The sequence below is a fragment of the Cryptomeria japonica genome, chromosome 4, assembly GCF_030272615.1.
Source record: "Cryptomeria japonica chromosome 4, Sugi_1.0, whole genome shotgun sequence".
Classification (NCBI taxonomy): domain Eukaryota; kingdom Viridiplantae; phylum Streptophyta; class Pinopsida; order Cupressales; family Cupressaceae; genus Cryptomeria; species Cryptomeria japonica.
Genome location: NC_081408.1, coordinates 253,336,265 through 253,355,318, shown reverse-complemented (window position 1 = coordinate 253,355,318; position 19,054 = coordinate 253,336,265). Strand labels below are relative to the sequence as shown.

The 19,054-nt window shown below is 38.3% G+C and overlaps 1 protein-coding gene across 1 annotated transcript in view; it reads right to left on the bottom strand.

Moving 5' to 3' along the window:
- Nucleotides 1–19,054, bottom strand: part of LOC131065547 (aldehyde dehydrogenase 22A1) — a 148,603-nt gene that overhangs the window by 23,889 nt on the left and 105,660 nt on the right. The window contains exons 9-10 of the mRNA XM_058000081.2: nucleotides 18,596–18,691; nucleotides 18,303–18,440 (exon numbers count right to left, since the gene is read on the bottom strand). Coding sequence (XP_057856064.2) covers nucleotides 18,303–18,440; nucleotides 18,596–18,691 — 234 coding nt within the window. The remainder of the gene's footprint in view (nucleotides 1–18,302; nucleotides 18,441–18,595; nucleotides 18,692–19,054) is intronic.

The following is a 19,054-nucleotide window of genomic DNA, read 5'->3' as shown; positions in this document are numbered from 1 at the left end:
AGACACATCTTCATTATCATCATTCTTCTTCAAAAAACTTCATATCATTGCAAGGCAGCATGTGCTTCAGAGTCATCTGATCCTAGTGTGTAGGAATAGGCATCTGGAATGGAATTGTAGTACTGAATTGAAGAATCCCCAGAGTTAAAAAAAAATTGTCTTTTGGATCAAAAATTGCAAATCAGGTTTTAAAACCCGATTTGCACCAAGGTAGGTCAAAACATGCAAATCGGGTTTGCACAAAGGATAGTGCAAAACATGCAAATCAGGTTTCAAAACCCAATTTGCACTTAAGACTAGATTATACATGCAAGTCGGGTTTTGAAACCCAATTTGCACATAGAGTGGACTTATGGTGTGTTGTGACCATTTCACACATCGCCCCATTAAAATGGGGACCCCCTCTTTTTGCTCGTTTTGCCAGTTCTTTTTCTCTGCTTTTAAGTTTTTTGGTTTAGTGTGTCAGTTGTCTAGATTAGGGTCAAGCCTTAGGGTTCCCGTTTTGTCGTTTTCAGGTCAGAGTCCAGTCACTCTTGAGAGCTTTTTGAGCTTCCTCTCGCAGGATGCAATTTTGAATAAGGTGAATTCGCCAGAGGCTAAGTGAGTTGGTCTAGTTTCAATTGGAATTTTGAGTGCAACTCTGAAAATTTGTCTAAGTATTGATGATGAGATTTTGATTTTCGTCCGATTGAGTAATTTTGACCAAATTTTGAAAATTTTGATAATTGATCCCGGGCATTGGAAATGACTTGTTTTTGCCTTGTGAAGTGATTAAACCCTTAAAATCTTGATATTTTGGCCTGTAGAAGCAAAATCGCTCCTGTCCCTCAGTGGAGGACCGGAGCTTGTTTTTCAAAATCTTACTGTCTCTGCAGGATCAAGACAAATTTCGAATTGGAAATGATAAAGGGAGGCATGTTCTTTCCGTTGAATATAATTTGAAGAATTTCACAGGCATGGAAATGTGCCAGGAGCAAAAATCGCTCCTATCCCTCAGTGAAGGACCGGAGCTCAAAATCAAACATTGCCTTGTCCTTGCAGGATTCGAACAATTTGACGATTTGAGGAGATCAAAGGAGATATATTTTATCATTTGAATATAATTTGAAAGCACAAACATGAGGAAAATTTGATCTAGAAGCTAAATCGCTCCTGTCCCTCAACCAGGGACCAGGGCGAAATTCAGTGGTAGCTCCTGTCCCTCTCCCAGGGACCAGAGCGAATTCCCTCATGAGGCATGTTTTGGGCGAAGATCAAGTGAACATTAAGTTTGAGGCAAGTAAAGGTGGCGTAACGAACTCGTTGAAGACAAATTGAAGATTGCAAGACATCAAAGTGAACTCCATATTGGCCTAGGCGCTTCTGTCCCTCAGTCAGGGACCAGAGCGATTTTTGTCTTAGGTCAATTTTTCACCAAGTTAGAATGAATTTCACGCCAAGAATAGGTGAAAGGGTGCACAACAAGACCGTTGAAGATAATTTTAGAAGTTGGCAAAGTGTGATGGAGCCTACAAGTGAAAATTCGCTCCTGTCCCTCAGCCAGGGACCAAGGCGAAATATTGGTTATATTGCCTTCCACCCAAATTCAAGTCATTCTAAGTCAAAGTATAAGGTGGCAAGGACGTTTTGAGGTGTCTCGACGAGGAACGAAGTTACAAAGATTGACAAAGATGAAGGATTTGCACTAAAATGCTAAAGTTCGCTCCTGTCCCTCAGTCAGGGACCAGAGCGAAATCCCCATGGAGGCTTAAGTTTTGAATGATTATCACATTTCATGCGTTCAAGAAGGATCAAAGGACCCCATCTTACATTGTGAAGGCGATTGCAAGTTGATAAGAGCAAGGATGAGCCCAGAATACTCAAATTCGCTCCTGTCCTTCAGGCAAGGACCAGGGCGATATCCATTAGATTGGCTAGTTCTTTCAAAAATCACGCCAAGTAAAGGACGTACAAGGTTGCACAAGGTCTAAGGCGTCTTGAGAAGATGATATGAGAGGAAACCAAACATCAAATGGTGATCAATTTGAACAAGGAGACAAAATCGCTCCTGTCCCTCAGTCAAGGACCAAGGCGATTTTCATTAAATCACTCATTTTTCCTTCAAAATCATGACAAAGCCAGGTTACACAAGGTCGAAGATATCATTTGGAAGGCAATGATCAAGAAGCGAAGGTTGAAAGATAGCAAATGTTGGCTAGAGCATAAAGTTCGCTCCTGTCCCTCACCTAGGGACCAGGGCGAAAAACCATTTAAACATCGAATATGCCTTGTTAACGACAAGTAGAATATGCATGAAGTGAAAGGGTAACGTCATTACTTGCCTAATAATGAAGATTGGTGATTGAAGAAGCAAGATCAAGGAGAAAACGCCAAGATCGCTCCTGTCCCTCACCAAGGGACCAGGGCGATATCAACCTCAAGAGGCACTCATCCACAAAATCAAGTTGATCAAACTCGAGTTTCCTAACAAATATGCCAGTTTCAACGTGAAGACGGAGATTTTGAACGTAAAAGGCGAGAGATTCAAGGCTAAGGTGATAATTCGCTCCTGTCCCTCAGTCAGGGACCAGAGCGATATGGTTTATATCTTTCCACCTTTCCAGTTTTGGCGCTAAAACACATTTTTTGAATTTTATTAAATGCTAAAATCGATAAATTTAAAAAGTTCAATTAAATAGCATTTAAAATTGCGCATGGACATTTAATTAATTATTTTTTGCCTTTAAAAATCGAATTGATTAATTGCAAAGGCATTAAATGAATTAATTATTATTTTAAATAAAAAATCAAATTGGAGCGCTTGGATTTAAATATTTACAAAAGTCGGCCATTGGTTTTTATTAAAATTGCTTTTAATTATCTTTGTTTTTACCAAGTCGGCCTTGAGGTAGTTGTAAGGGTAAGCGCCTATAAAGGCAGGTGTTTATTTCGTTTTTCAAATCATTATTCAAACATCCTTCACATGCGATTTGGAGAGGTGCGAATTGTGTTCAAAGTGGAGCAAATTTCCATTCCAAGCAAGGTGCGAATTTAGCAAAGGAAGTGGTGCGAGCATCATCCAAAGGAGTGCGAGTTTCAAATTGAGCGAATTTGCCAAAGACCACGTCAAAGACCCCCCCAAAGGTGGCGAATTGCTAAGTGGACGTTCATTTGAAGAGAGACCACGTTGAAATCTTTCAAGCATCGATTTTTGCCTAGGCGATTCTCTTTATTTTGCATTTTAGAGTTAGCTCTCAAGTGAGGTATGGCGATGTGATCCCTTGTTTTAAATTTTGAATTTTGATCGTCATTGCTTCAAATTTTGAATCTTGAAATTTTGAATTTCAGTAGCTCGATCGTTTTTTAGGAAATGATAACTCAAGGACTTATCATGAAGTTTCCTAAATTTTATCTCTAATCTATAGTTATACATTGCAAAATGTAGTTTCTTATTGCGAAATGTTGTGTAGGTATGGCGACCCTGAAGGCGGGAGCATCCACTAGTCGTCCAGCTCTCATGAAGGAAGATCAAAAGAACGAAGAACTGGAGACCAAGATCGTGTCTAAGTGGAGCAACATTGGAGATACCAACTTGGGCAACTTCAGCACGAAGAAGTTTCGAGAGGTCCCTTACATTGGCAAGCCATCACCTGTCGCCAGGAGGATAATCGAAAGTGGCATCATTAAGGCAGCCGGCTTCCCTCCAGCAGTACAATGCCATGAGTTGATGATCGAGTGTGCTCGTCATTATGATCCTCAATCCAGAACAATCGTGTCCAAGGAAGGGAACACTTTAGCTTATCTTTCAGAAGAGGCTATAAGTGAGGCTTTCCATCTTCCAGAGCACAGAGATATGGTCTACAAGAGCATAGAAGGAGCCAGGTCAATGTACGAAGATGATCCAGATGCTTGCCTAAGCATCATTAACAAGAACTGGTTACTCAAGAGTCGTCCTCGTCTGAGCAAGATACCGAACACACCACATAGGATCGATTTCCAAGAGGAGTACAGAGATTTGATTACAATGCTCAACCGAGTCACAGGAGCCCCTCAGGCCTTCTACTTTGAGAAGTGGATGTTCTACTTCATCCAGGTGATAGTTCAGGGAAAAGGAACAATTCATTGGGCTAGAATGATTAGCCATTGCTTGGACGTACAGTTGAGGAGACTAAAAGCTACCAAGTCCTTCCACATGAGTTCATACGTCATATATGCTTTGATTAGGAGCTTTGAGTACGCAGGACTACCTCACAGAGGAGTGATTGGAAGAGGACCCGGCGAGGTCAGAGTTTGTGATTCCTATGTTCACTTGCATCATCCGCCAGGACGCAACTACAAGTTAGTTAATGATACCTTCACGATGAACATCACAAGGACGTTGCAAGGCGGGATCCACAATAGATTATCTCAGGATGCACAAGAACTAGTAAAGAGGTACGGTGCTTGGTTTATCCAATTTCCGAAATTTACTTATATCAGAGTTCATGGATGCCCTTCACCTCCATACATGTTGCCGAGATATCCGACAGACAGAATAGTGTTACTTGAGGTAACAAGACAGTTGGCAGCTTATGCGAAGGCTTTCAGACACAGACATGGAAATGGAGTTCCTGTACCTATCATATTGGGCAATTCAGTTGAGGTATGTCCTAATGCTTTAGCCATGGATGACGTAGAGAAGGAGTTAGCTTTGTATTCTTTTTCATTCTGTGCCTTGAGAGAAAGCTTTAATCCACATGGATATATAGAGGAGACAGTCGGTAGGAAATTTAAGCATGAGTTTCAGATAGAAGATTTTATGATGAATCTCTTGGATGATCTTGAAGTAAAAAGAAAGATGCATTCTAGATTGCCTTTGGATTTCACCAGGAAATGCACGATTTACAAAGTGGCCGACCAAGCTCAGGACAATGGCAGACATCTCCAATCATCCTATGATCGAGAAAGCAAATCAGTGAGGTTAGATTGGAATGAGCCCGAGGTTGTGGATCTGGATACTTTAATGGCTCCAGTCTTGTCTTGTACTCGCAGATGGGTTGATGTGCAGCATCAGAAGTTGAGAGAGCAGGGCATAGCTATGACTTTCACCTTGGAGGAGAGACCAGCTGAAGGAGGAGCAAGTGTAAGCGAAGGCAATCCTAATCCTAGAAATTCAAGTGAAGGCAACCTTCGAAGTGCAAGTGAAGGCAATCTCCATCCAAGAGGCTCGAAGAGGAAAGAGAGACCTGGAAAGAGAGAATCTTCCAAGAAGAAACAAGAGGCCAACCGAGATCGTTCATCCGGTACATCTTCTCGACAAGAGAAAAGGACACTTGAAGTGGAAGAGTCTATGGAGTCGATGGTACAGAATGATAAAGAAGGACAGGCACCTCAAAAGTCACCAAGTGGATCTCTCCAAGATTATGAGCTACATGAAGACAAGAACAATGACGAAGTAACATCTCCTCCCAGAGAAGAAGAAGCATTGCATAAGGAGATACAGGTTAGAGAGACAAGATCGGCCATCCCAGATTGGTTGAAGGAAAGATTAACAAAGGTGATCGTGATTGAGGACGAAGACAATGTAATTGATTTAGAGAGCCTTGTTGGACATTCCCAGGAAGTGACAGAGAAGAGGAAGGCTACCAAGATGTCCAAGATGATTAGAGATGAGACTGGATCCAGAAAATTATAGATAGCTACACCGGCAGTGGACAAGTATGAAGGTGAGATCCTAGCAGAGGAATATGATATAGAGACATTTGAGCTAGGTCCATCCACAGCCGAGCAGACAATGGATGATGCCACCGATTCCTTTGGGGCATTGAAGGACAAGCTTAGAGAAGAAATGGAGAAGAGTAGAAAGCTTGAGAGAGAGGTCGGTGCATGGAGAACATATTTCAGCCATCTCAATCAGCCTTTAGGACATCAGGATCCAGCAAGATCACCCATACAGGCACTTCCCCTTCAATCAATTGGTGAGGCAGAGAGATTCAGGAGTATGGTCCAGCGTATGAGTACTTGGATGGACAAATCCCATACAGTTGTCGTAGAATTTGCAACAAGGATGATGAAGACTATTCATAGGGCTATCCAGGTTCTTGAGATCATCCACAATTTGATGATAACGGTAGCCGCTTTTGCTCATACCAAAGATGTTATCATTCCTGTCTTGAAAGTAATCAGACAAACATCGAGGAAGGTCTTAGCGTAGGAAAAGATCATGGATGGAGGGCCTCACAGTTTACTTCAGTGGTCAACCTTACTCCAGATGAAGGAAGTTCTCTTCGAGGACATCAGTACTAGATGCAGCCATATTGAGGAGGTGATCAACCCGATCCAGGACAGAGTATTTGAGGTACTACGTACCATTCTTGGCCAGAGGATCGAAGTTGAGACAGATGTGGATTTGCAGGAATTGGAAGATAGAATCAAGGTCATCTTTTGCAAGGACGCTAATATCACAGATGAGCAACAGGACCAGATGTTTGCTACCATGCTCCTGATTGAAAAGACTAAGGAACTTGAACCTGGATGGGACGCTGCTCTTCTCGAGGCATTTGATCAGGTCATCCACTTAGAAGAAAGAATGAAGAATCTTCCCGAGATTCCAATTGCTGAAATCGAAGGAATCGTATCAAGATTCATTGCATATGCTAAAAAGGAGCATTGGAAAAGGAATAAGATTCTAGATGAGAGGTTGTTATAGATGACATGGCACCTTAATTGTCATTGGTCTGTCTCCTAGGTTTTTGTGCCAAATTTAATATTTGGCTATGCATTTAATATTGTTCAGTAAAAAGGGGGCTATTTGTAATAAACCCTAATTAGGGTTTAGGTGTCATAATCTTGACCATTGATCTGCTTTTGATCTGGACCGTTCATTGTAATTGAGGATGCTATTTATACCCTCATTTCATTTCATTTTGTAATAGCTAGATATCAGAGAGTTAGAAATTATTAGAGAGATTAGAGTTTAGAAGCAATTTACTTTTGTAGCAAGATTGAGCTTTGAGAAAGGAATTCAAGCAATTGTTGTACATGATGGCTTTGAGATCAATGAAATATTGAAGTTATGGTGTTTTGTTACAATTTTCTTGGTTATCTTCATGGTTGTTCATTTTCCTTGAATCATTCTCAATCGAGGTAGTGTGTTAATTCGAAGGACAAAGTGTTGGACTTGATCTTTGGTAGGATTCGCTTTCCAAACCACTAGCTTCTTGCTGATTGTAGGAACGCCTTGCGTGGTCGACTGGAGATATTGGAATCGCTTCAATCTTCAATCGTTATTGTATCTTGGATATGTACCTTCGTGGTAGTGTTCTTGATCTTTGATGTATTGAAAAATCATTTGTTACCTTAGAAGATCGCATCAATTTCAATTGAGTTGTTAATTTATGGCAATATTGAAGTTGGTAGAATCTCACCAAGCCTTGTCCACATTGAGTCATTCTTAGGGTTAGACTAGATTAGACCTCTTGCAAACCCAATCCTTTTGTCATTTTTTTTTGAAAAGCTTGTTTAGTTCAGCAAAATCTTCGGCAACGTAAGGCCCCTTGATGACACGGCAATCACAACGACCACTGGTGATTATCCACACGTAGAGACCCTACTTACAAGAACATTGGAGTCATCCTAACTGATCCTTCTCGCGAATCTTCAGCAGTTAGCGACTTTATTCAAGAGAGGATAAGATGCCTTTGGGTATTTTATTCTGTGTATGATTGTGTATAAAATACACGTCAACATGGTGCAAAACATGTTCATCGGGTTTCAAAACCCGATGAACCATTTGGGAAAAGTGTTTAGGAAGGTTGCAAATTGGGTTTTAAAACCCAATGCGCATGTGGGACAAGAGAGAAATATGTAAATCGAGTTTTAAAACCCAATTTGCACTTTGTGCAACATGGATGACCTGCAATTCGAGTTTTAGAACTCAAATTGCACATAGGATGGACTTAAAATATGTAATTCGGGTTTTAAAACTCGAAGTACATATGTAATGAGACATGTGCATTTTGGGTTTTTAGCGAAATGTGTATTTAGGGTTTTAAAACCTGAAGTGTGTGAAAGTTGAGTGGTAGGATGTATTTCGGATTTTAAAACCCGAAATGCATAATGATGAAAGGATGTGCATTTCAGGTTTTAAAACCCGAAATGCATAAAGGTATGATAGGTGAGTTGTATTTTGGCTTTAAAACCCAAAATACATGAAAAATGCAATTTTGGGAAAAAACCTTGAAATTACACAAAAACAAAATGACTAACTTTGAAAAAACTAACTTTCAACAATTTTTCAAAAGACAAGATCTAAACAAGATGATTTCTCGAGGAACTGGACCACACAAGAGAGGGTTTGACAAGCGCCTCGACATGTGTGCTTAGAGGATGTGGGCTACAAAATGGGCAAATTTCATAGGGGTTATCCCACAATTTGAGCAAGCCAAAATCAAGGATAACAGTGCCATAGTCTTTTACAGTTGTCCGATAGACTATCTGGGCCTAGAGGGACAGTTTTGGTTCACCGAAGTTGCCTGTTAGGCCATGGAAAGTCTAGGGAACCTCTAAGGTGACCCAAATGTGTCGTAAATGAGTTTGTGTGGTGTCAATTGCATCAGTTTGCATGTTGGTGTTCGTAGGAAGCCGATTGTCACACCTAAGACCAATGAGAAGGCCTAGTTTGTTGAGGCGAGTCTGGTAACTTCTTAAGGAGTATTGTGTGAGTCGAAACACTTCGTTGACCTTGACTGAGGTGTATTGAGTCTAAGTCTTCCGCTTGTGCTTTGTTGCACTACAATAGGATGTCGTAACTTGGGGTTTGGGATAATGAACTTTTGCAAGTTGTGTATGTTTATATCAAATGCTTCCAAAAAAAATTATTCCATGTTTACTTATGTTTTCATAGCTCATATCCTTGGGGATTTCTTGGCAAGGCATTACAAAATATAAGGGCAAACCTGAAAATGGAATTTCTAGAAATGTTTATCACCTTTCTTCAAATCAGACTTAATTGGTATTAAGCATAGTCTCCAAAGAACTTAAATCATTCAACACGTCTCTTTCAAGTACAACCAAAACAAAAATGTCTTGAACAATAAGAATACCAAATGCAGATTTCAATCCTCAAAAAGACCACGCCAAAGTGCAAATTGGAAACTCCAGCAAAACCCATGTGCCAAAGGGAAATGTACGGCCCTCTAGGAAGGGTGATATGTCTCTATAAGATCAAAATTGCAGCAAAGGGTGCAAATAAAATATCAATATGAGTCACCTAGGCCAGCAATGTAGAATGAAACAACTCCCAGAAGCTATACCTTTCTCCAAGAAATATAAGCAAAATATAATTTCCCTAAACTTCTGAAAATAAGACCAGCACTCCAAAAAAGCTTCCGAAAACCCCCAAACTCAAACAACACTTTCAAAAGGGATCAAACACACCAAAACAAGAGAACCCACATCAAAACAACTTGAAAACATTCGTGATCATCAAACCAAATTCACCAGTTGCAATCCAAAACCACTGAAGACTCGAATTGTAGAACACAACCAGCTAGGGTGGATCTTAAACCAAACTAACTGATGAGGGATTTCGTCCTCAACAATCTTCAGAAGAACTCCAAGTTCATTCTAGTAGCATTTTTGTATCTTCACAATATTCAGCATAAACGAATGAGAGCCAAAACTCTATTTTATAGAGTTTAAATGAGAAGTTAGGGTAACACCATAATAGGTCAACTCAAATAATAAAATGATAAACTTTAGCTCTATTTAATATTTCACTTTTCCAACTCAATCTTGACATCCCCCTTTTGCAACTCAAAAAACATTTAAATCTTTTATTTTTTAATTTAATGCTCCCTCATGCTTGATGTCTCCTTTTTGTGGCCACTTTTAAAGATATTACAATATAAAATATAAAATAAGTTTTTAAAACATCAATTATGTCCATGTTGATGTGTTTTTTATGCACATGCGAACACAAAATAAAATACAAAGGTATCTTATCCTCTCTTGAACAAAGTCTCTCATATGCTATGCTTCGCAATCAAATGAGACAACTCCAAGGTTAAGAAATGTCAGGTCTTGACGTGTGGATAAGTTCAGTAGTTTGATGTGATAATGCTAGAACCACAAGGGGACTTACGTTGTACATGAATACTCAATCTTATCATGGATTAGGATGGGTATGCCGATGACTTAGGATTTAGCAATGAAGCTCCAGACTTAATTCTAACAAGACTTACTAAAAAAATGACAAAAGGGAATAGGGTTCAGGAAATCTATTCTAAGCCTAGGAATGTAGGAAATGATGAACAAATTCAGTAGAATCAAACTAGGCAAGGTCTCACCATCAAATCGAACAGATCTTGACACAAGCTTAGTGCAATCATCTAAGGTATACTTATAGATTTTCAAATTATCACCATCGAATATTGACACCATCCAAATTGATGCATATCAAGGGACGCACAATAATTGAAGTTAAGCTTGCATAAATTTCCAGTTGACCACGCAAGGCGCACTTACCAACAGCAAGGAACTAGTGGTATGGATTAAGGATTCCACACAAATATACTCAACAAATCTTCCATTCAATCTAACAAACATGAAAACAAATTCTAATCCAACTTGGAGGAATTGAGAACCTTGAATGCAAAACAACACTTGAAAGACAAAATCACCATCAAGTCGAACAATGATTTATATTCAAATAGTTGCAGCATATACCAACAATTCTACAAAAAACTCTCTTACGAATGAGAGGCAATGGGGTATATATAGAGCCTCAAAAGAAATGAATGGCTCAAATTGATTCAAGATCAACGACCAAGATTACAAGATAAAACCCTAATTAGGGTTTGTTACAACCACCATTACATTGGCCAATGAGAAATGAGGGTAAGATAAATAATATTTCATGTAGTGCCATGTGTCACTTATTCCCTCCTTGAATGAATGTTGACTTGGAACCCTTTGATTGAATAGATGGTGACTAGGATGCCACCTCAACTTGCCTTGTACATTCTTCATCTTCACAATGTTTGGAATCCCTTATGATACTTTACATTTCATCCTTATGTTAAGGAATTCCATGAATTGTTCCCTCCTTTTGTTTGGAAAATTTCCCAATCTTGGAATCCTGAAATATTTCCTTCCTTGACGCACTTTGATATTGGAATTCCTTGATGTAGTTCCGGATTTCATAATGTGGAATCCCTTTGTGCTCATGTCTTGAACTTGCTTTTCTTCATCTATTCATCATCAAGGTGAAGTCTTCTTCATGATTGATCTAGTCCTCATCTTCACCTTCTGGAATCTCTGTCCAGAAATCCCCATTCAATCTTTGAAATGTTGATCTTCCTCATCCGCATTTGAGTGCATCCTCCTTCACCTCAAGCCTTGATCATCATGCTTCCTTTCCTCGTAACGATCCTGCAAAACAAACAAGCATTGAATCAAACACCTATGTGATAAACTTGATTTCAATCTTGGTGGGAAATCCATTCGCATACGAACGGATCAGTCCTGAAAACCATCTGAATCATCCATGTTCATTTCTTCACTTGGTGGAAATTTGATGCCTATTTGGACAACTTCCTTCCTTTGTAATTCCGCCCTACAGTGGAAATCCGACTCCCATCCGGACTCATTGTTCTTGAAAATTTTGTTGATTTGATCACCATTTGATGGAGTGGATCTGGACACCATCAGGACTTTGTTCCTAACATTTGCCCCAACATGTGATAGGTATTCTTAGAAAATTGTAACACCAATTCTGGAAAATATGAAGGTCTGGATTGAAATCTGGAAAATTCTCCCCAAGAAAACCCAATTTTCAGACTTAGGATAAATTTGATCACAATTGCTAAGTTTGAAGACACCCATGTAAACTCAGAAAATCAAGTATTTGGAGCCCAAAAACGAATGTCCGGGTCTGGAAATATCACTTGGAGGTCTGAAAACACTCAGAAAGTGACTGATTTTTTATATCAAAGTTGTAATAAAAGTCTGATTTTCTGAGGACAAAGTCTGAATACGCCCTCCAATGCCTGAAAATACTCAGAAAATGGTGTATTGAAGTCTGACTTGTTGATTCTTAAGTCTGAATACACCCTCTGAAAGTCTGAAAATGGCTCCAAAAAATCTGAAGACACACTAAAAATGATGAATATCAATGGCTGGAAGTGGTCACAGCCCTATCACATGCTTGCATTTGAATTATTTTGACCTTCAAAACTCAGAAATGGTCACATCTGGGCACAACTATGTGGTTGGAAATGAAGTTTCAATCTGAAGACAACCTGGTATGCTTAGGAAAATATCAAAAAAGGAGTCTGGAAGTATACCACAATGCTTGGAAATGGGTGTGGAAAAGTCTAATTTTTAGTTCTTAAAGTCTAAAGACACCCTTCCAAGGTCCAACAATGGCTGCCCAATGTCTGAAGACAACCTACAACTTCAATTAATCAGTCATTTAAACTTGTTGCAGTCATCGGAAACACCTGTATTTGATGGATTTCACCTTCCCAAAGTGAATTTTGTCAAATCTGGGCACAAACAAAGGGCTGGTAAAAAATATCTAAGTCTGAAGACAAATCTGAAAGTGAAGTTTCAGACTTAGATCAGCAATGGAAGCTCCACCAGATGCCCAAAAAATTCATAAGGATGATGCACAAGTGAAATTTCCCAAGTGGGCAAGTGGCTGGAAATGAAAATCAGTCTGAAGACAACCTGCAACTATGGAGTTTCAGACTGTAACAACAATGGCAGCCCTTGAAAATGCACTGAAAAATCCTCCAAACAGCCCTTAACCAAAATCGCCTTAGTGTGGATGAGCTGGGCAATGAAAAATAATTCTGAAAATGTGTTCCTAGCCAACAATGGAGGTCAAATCACTCCCAGCAATGGAGCCCAGCAAGGTCTGAAAATAATGGCAGCCCCTTAACACTCAAAAATATCACCAAAATTCATAAGGATATGGAGGAATCAGCCTCCCAAATAAAATCGCCCAACTTCAGCCATAGCGCCAATTCATAAAAATTGCCCAAGACATGAAAATCGTCCTCCAAGCTTGCTGTAATGGTCTCCAAACATGGTGCCCAGGTCTGATTGGGCAAACAAATACTTCAAATCTGCAACTTCAACTCTAACAATGGTGTCAACTTGACACTTGGGCAAAAATCGCCCAGCTGAGACCTCCAATCTGCCTTCAATCAGCCACCTAACTGTCACACCAGCAACTTATAATGTTATTTTATTGCTGGGCAGGCATACTTAAAACACATTTTCACCTTGAAACTTCACCACACAAGCAATGTGGGATAAAACTTCGATACTTATACTTGCCTGGGGAAAATCGATTTGCTTCTAGAAGTATCTAATCATTAAATGTTTATTGCAAATCATTTATTAATTGTTTTTTTATTTTTTAAATAATCATTAACACTTGATCAAAAACAATTGATTTTGGGTCAACTTATTTAAAATATTTTAAAATTTAGATCAAAATTGACCCTTGGGGGGAAAATCGCCCCATGTTGGGATAAAAATCCCAATGAAAACTTATTAAAAATCATTGAAAATGTATTTGGGGGAAAATCGACCCCAGTCTGGATAGCAATCCGTACTCAAAAATCTTCAATTTGCACTTGTCCATACTAAAATCCACAAAAAACCGTCATGAAAAGCTCTGGTGGAAAATTGATAGTCATCAGGAATCCTCACTTAAGTCATCCGCAACTTCATCCACACTCCCTAGGGGAAATTCGAAGGTAGTCAAGAAAATTCCCAACACTTGGACAAAATTTAATCATCCTCGTGGAAAATCGATCCTAGCATGGATTCTCAATGGTGGAAAAATGGGGCATGTCTGGATTCCAAGGGAAATCCACGTCCAGTCTAGATTTTGAGTGGGGGAAAATCATGGGTAGTCAAGAATATGAGGGGAAAAGCACCTCTAGGGTGGAATTTTGACCTTTTGACCCTTAGAATATGGATTTTCATCCGGAATATGATGATTTTTCCACTCAAAACCACTAGGAAACTTCAAAACTCAATAAACTCATCTGGACTTAGGCAAATTCATCAAATATTTGAGCGAAAACAAGGAAACCTATCAGGATAAAGTGCAAAATCAACTTGAATAACTTCCTAGGAGCGAGAAAACAACTCCTAAAGGTCCTGAAACACCTTGGCACTCAAAAATCACCGACGTGGACGTTCAAAAAATGCGCTAACGCTCAAATGTCAACGCAACACTTAGCAAGAATAAATCAAAACCCTAAGACAACCCCTAGACTTAGGCAAAACTCAAGATCACTCTAACATTTTGACATTTTAAACACGCGATCCTATCCAAAATTCAAAAACCCTCTCATCAGCAAAGGCAAACACTAGGATATTAGGCAAAACTTATACTCTAAAAAGCGAAAAGTGGGGGGTCCCCATTTCCAATGGGGCGATGTGTGAAGACATCACAATAGTCCCCCTTCCCTAAACGTGGCCCAAGGGGTCACTTTATGAACACTTTATTTCACTTGTTATAAAGTCACTTATTTTAATCACTTAAGTGAAATAATAAAATATTATTTTTCAAACCTTAGGAAAATCACCAAGATATCATTGTTAATGTAATCACCAATTGTCTCAAAATAGTAGCACTGCAAAAACCAAATGAATCTGTAAAGTGACAACTAATGCCAACATGAGCTCATAATATAAATAGCAATGTTCTCTAAGGACCACAAGTCACCAAGGTCATTATACAACCATCAACTATCCCAAAATAGTAAAACTGCCAAAACCAACTGAATTTGTAAGGTGACAGCTGATGCCAACACAAGCTCGTACTATAAATAGCAATGTTCTTCGAGGACCAAAGAGAACAAACCCAAAAAGTCTAGAAAGATTAGTGTCATGTTAGCACTTACTATCAATGGCAATGTTCTCTGAGAACCAAAGAGAACAAACCCAAAAAGATTAGCACCATGCACGCACTTACTATAGATAGCAATGCTCTTCGAAAACCAAAGAGAAAAAAACCAAAAAAATCCCAGAAAGATTGGTGCCATGCAAGCATTTGCTATAGATACTTGCTATAGATAGCAATGTTCTTTGAAGACCAAAGAGAACAAACCTAGAAAAACCCAGAAAGATTGGTGTCATGCAAGCACTTACTATAAAGAGAAACTATCGATGAAACCCATTGAAACTAAGAACTAAGCTCACTAAGAACATTGGAACAATCCCAGCAAAACTGGCCAATGCTTGTAAAACAGGATGGCGTAAAAATGGGAACATTACAACTTTGGTGATGAGAGTGTAGATCAGCTTGTTTGTTGACTTTCACGATCTTAAGCAAATCAGGGCAGCTAGCCTCAAGCAGGTGTGGAGTGGGGGAAGGGTGGTTCTAAGCTTGTTTATGCTCCTAATTTAGCTCTACATGGATCTTCTGCTCTTGAGGGAAAGGAGCAAGTTCTTGCTTCTGACATAGAGAATTTGATTAAACATAAATGCAAAAATGCTGAAAAACCCTTCCATGCATACAATGACATTTGTATCAAATTGCTCCTAGGCTCCATGGATTATTATCAGATTGTCGTGCCAAAGGCTTCTAATGCTTATCCTTGCTTGAGGCAATAGTTGGGCCAATCTATTCTCATTTTGTATTTTAGAAGAGATCAAGAAAATTACCATTAAGGAAGGTAGTGAACTACCATTAAGACTAAAGGCTGTACTAGAAACTAAAAGACATATTAAACATCTGATCACTTAATGACAGTGATTAAACATTTATTTAGAGCAGCAAACTTGCATAAAAGGATGGGTATAATCACCCATATAAATTGGTTGATATTGATAATGAGCAGGGATGTATCAATAATATGTAGAAATGAATAGTAATGAATAGCATCAAATGGCATTCATTTGTAATAGCAAGCAAAGACAAAAGAGAAGCCTATAAGACAAAATTAAGAAAAAGCATATAAGACAAAACCACATAAGACAAAATAGGAATAGTAGTAACTAAAAACCAGCGATTAGTATTATTGAAAGGCTGCTGTTCATAAAGACAATAATTATAGTCATTTAAAGGCAGTGAATCCAGTGATAATGTTTGTGAATAAAAGCAGTGATACTTTGTGAAGGGGCAGCAATTTAATTAAAAGGTTTTATTTAAGTTTTCAAGAGATTAGTCTTTTCTCAGAGATATCTCTCTTCATCTAGAGACATAAAGATATGAAGATATAAAAAAGACATTTTGAGAATTGAAGATATGTGTGTTGAGTGTGAAGAATAAAATATATATCATATAACCAAGCAAATGAAAAGCAAAGTTTAAAGAAGATTATTTACAGATTAAATAATGGGAGTGTGAGAAGTTGTATGGCAGATTTATAATGAGTTTTATGAGGAGATTGTGATCAGCTTTGCGGCAGATTTATGATCACCATTATAGCAGATTGGAGAAGAGAATTATAGTTGAAGTTAGTGGAGAAATTGAATGAGGGGTTGGAGAGTCTAGTGTGTTGGTGCTCACAAATTGAATGAGGGGTTGGTGGCTCAAGTATGTTGGTGCCTACAAAAGTTGTAAAAAGAAGATTAATTAAAGCAATATTTTTGCCATGGTTTTCTCCCACAAGGGATTCTATGTAAATTATGTTGTTATTGTGTTGCTCGTTATTTGATTTATATGTGCTAAATTTGATTAGATCGTAAGTGATTAAATAAGAGCAGGTAGCAGATGAGGGCATTCTTCAGGATTTCGAATTGGTGCAGCAGGCTCAGCATTCAGTGGGTGGCATTGGCTTGTTTAGTTTACTGCCATAAGAAAATGAAGGTTCAAAAACTTCAACTGGGAGCTCTTATAGCAATTGGTTTAGGTAACCTATGGATGTTGTAATATCTTCTCTCTTGTTGTAGCAAGAGGCTGGTGGAGGCTCAGGCTTGAGGTTATTAGTTTTTGTCAGTCTATTATTGTCTTGATTGCCTTTGTTGTTTGGATTGTATTTCTTGGTTGTCCTATATCTAGTCTTGTAGCTTTTTTTCATTAATTTTTACATTTTGTTTGTACCCTTGTTTGGGGATATTGTTTTCTAATGTCTTTGGTCTAGGTGAGGCCCCCTTAGATTCCCTCTCGAATTAATCAGAAAAATAAACAATGAAGTTCTAATTGCTTCTATACTTGAATCAATGAACATTGAATTTTGATGCATTATGTATAAACTTGAATCTTGATGAATCTTAATTTTCATGTAGAACTATACTTGTTTTTATTTTAAATGTTATTGGAATTTCCCATAATTTGGATTTTATTATTTAAATTTCTTGCATATTTATGCCTAAAAATTTGATGTGCTGTTGTCCACAAAACACATTCTCATGTCACTGCCATACCGAAAACACATCCCTGCATTTCCTATTGTTCCCTGTCTTTAGAACAAAGAACCACAATGAATATGGATATCTCAAAAATATTATCTATTCCCGAGGTAGAAATCATGTTGGCTAATCAACAGCTAGCTGAACACTACATAAAAATCGATGTCATGGTTTCATGAAATTTACGCCAGGTGCAAAGCTATGTTCAACTGAAAATAAAGCCAATTGAGCTTGTAGTACGATTCACAAGCTTGGAAAGAAATAAAAACAATTTTTAAGACCAGATAATGTATGATCTGCTGATAAATCACATCTTATTTCACAACTCAAAAGTGTACAAGATAATTTTTTCTCACATAAAATGTCAACATCATCAAGGAATTTGTATTAATGGGATGCACATCATCAATTTCTCTCCACATCTAGAGATCATTTGGCATTGGTTGTTTGGACAGATTCAACACGAAATGTTTTGCTTCCTCCAAGAATTGTCCTAATTGCATCCCTTCACTTTGGACATTCTGCCACAGAAATCATCAGATCCTGCCATGATCCTTTTGTAGTAAAGGATGGTACGGCTGCTGGTTCTTCTTCTTCTATGAATATTTTTTTGCTTCTTCTGCTCCAACCATTGATATAAGCATATGACAGTACTGGTTCCAAGGCCCTAGTCTTTAGCTTCAGCATTGGGATGCTCAGGCTTCTTGCCCCCCTTACAAGATACTCCCTTCACATGACCATCTACATTTTTACTTGGACATTGTAGCTAGGACTTACCCACTTTGAGTTTATCCCTTCTGCTTTTGTTAAATTGGTTTAATCTTTTACTTCTCAGTAACATTACCTCCTATGGTTCTTTATCACTATGATTTTTTTATTTAGTTAGGTCACTTGTAGACAATAAAATAATTTCCTTCTTACACTGCATAAAAAAATTGAGTTAGATGCATTATCATACTTACCACACGCACAGACTTTATGATCTTGATTACTTGAGCCACAAAAGATTCATAGACATCTTGGTGTACATAGAACCTCTCAGCACCAGCACAGTTCTGTCCACTTGATTGTAAAGCAGCTCGGACAGCTATTTGTGCGACCTGGCATATCATATAGTATGAGTCAAAAGTAACTAGGTATATAGTTTAAAACAAAAGCTACCACATGTCAGACTCAGATAGACATAATAACTAGATACTCCTTTGTACTATTCTTTGTCACATCTGATAAAGAAGTTCCTGATAAGAGGGCATACATGAGGAGCATCAACATCATCACAAACAATGAATGCATCTTTTCCACCAAGTTCCAGAGTAACTGGTGTCAACGTCTTTGATGCATTCATCATGACCTGCATGAAAAAATGAGTTTAATAGAATAATTATTTCTTCTAATTGAATCATTATCCAAAATCTATATTAGCTGCTCCAGTCAAAAATTTGAATGGATGCAATATTATATCCATGTGAGATATTTATCCCCACAAAGTACAGGTCATAAAAACAATTCCTAAATATTATGAACACATTGATATACATTTAGCAACTTCCTCTTAATTCTTAATCACAGGGAAATTGTAGTTAAAAGCCTGTTTAGAAATCAAAAAGAAAAACAGAATGACAGTTACCAAATAAGATGTTCTCAGTGTGAATAGAAATGTATTTAAATAACGAGGTTCACAAGTAGAATAACAATGCAACATTGTTCCCACACT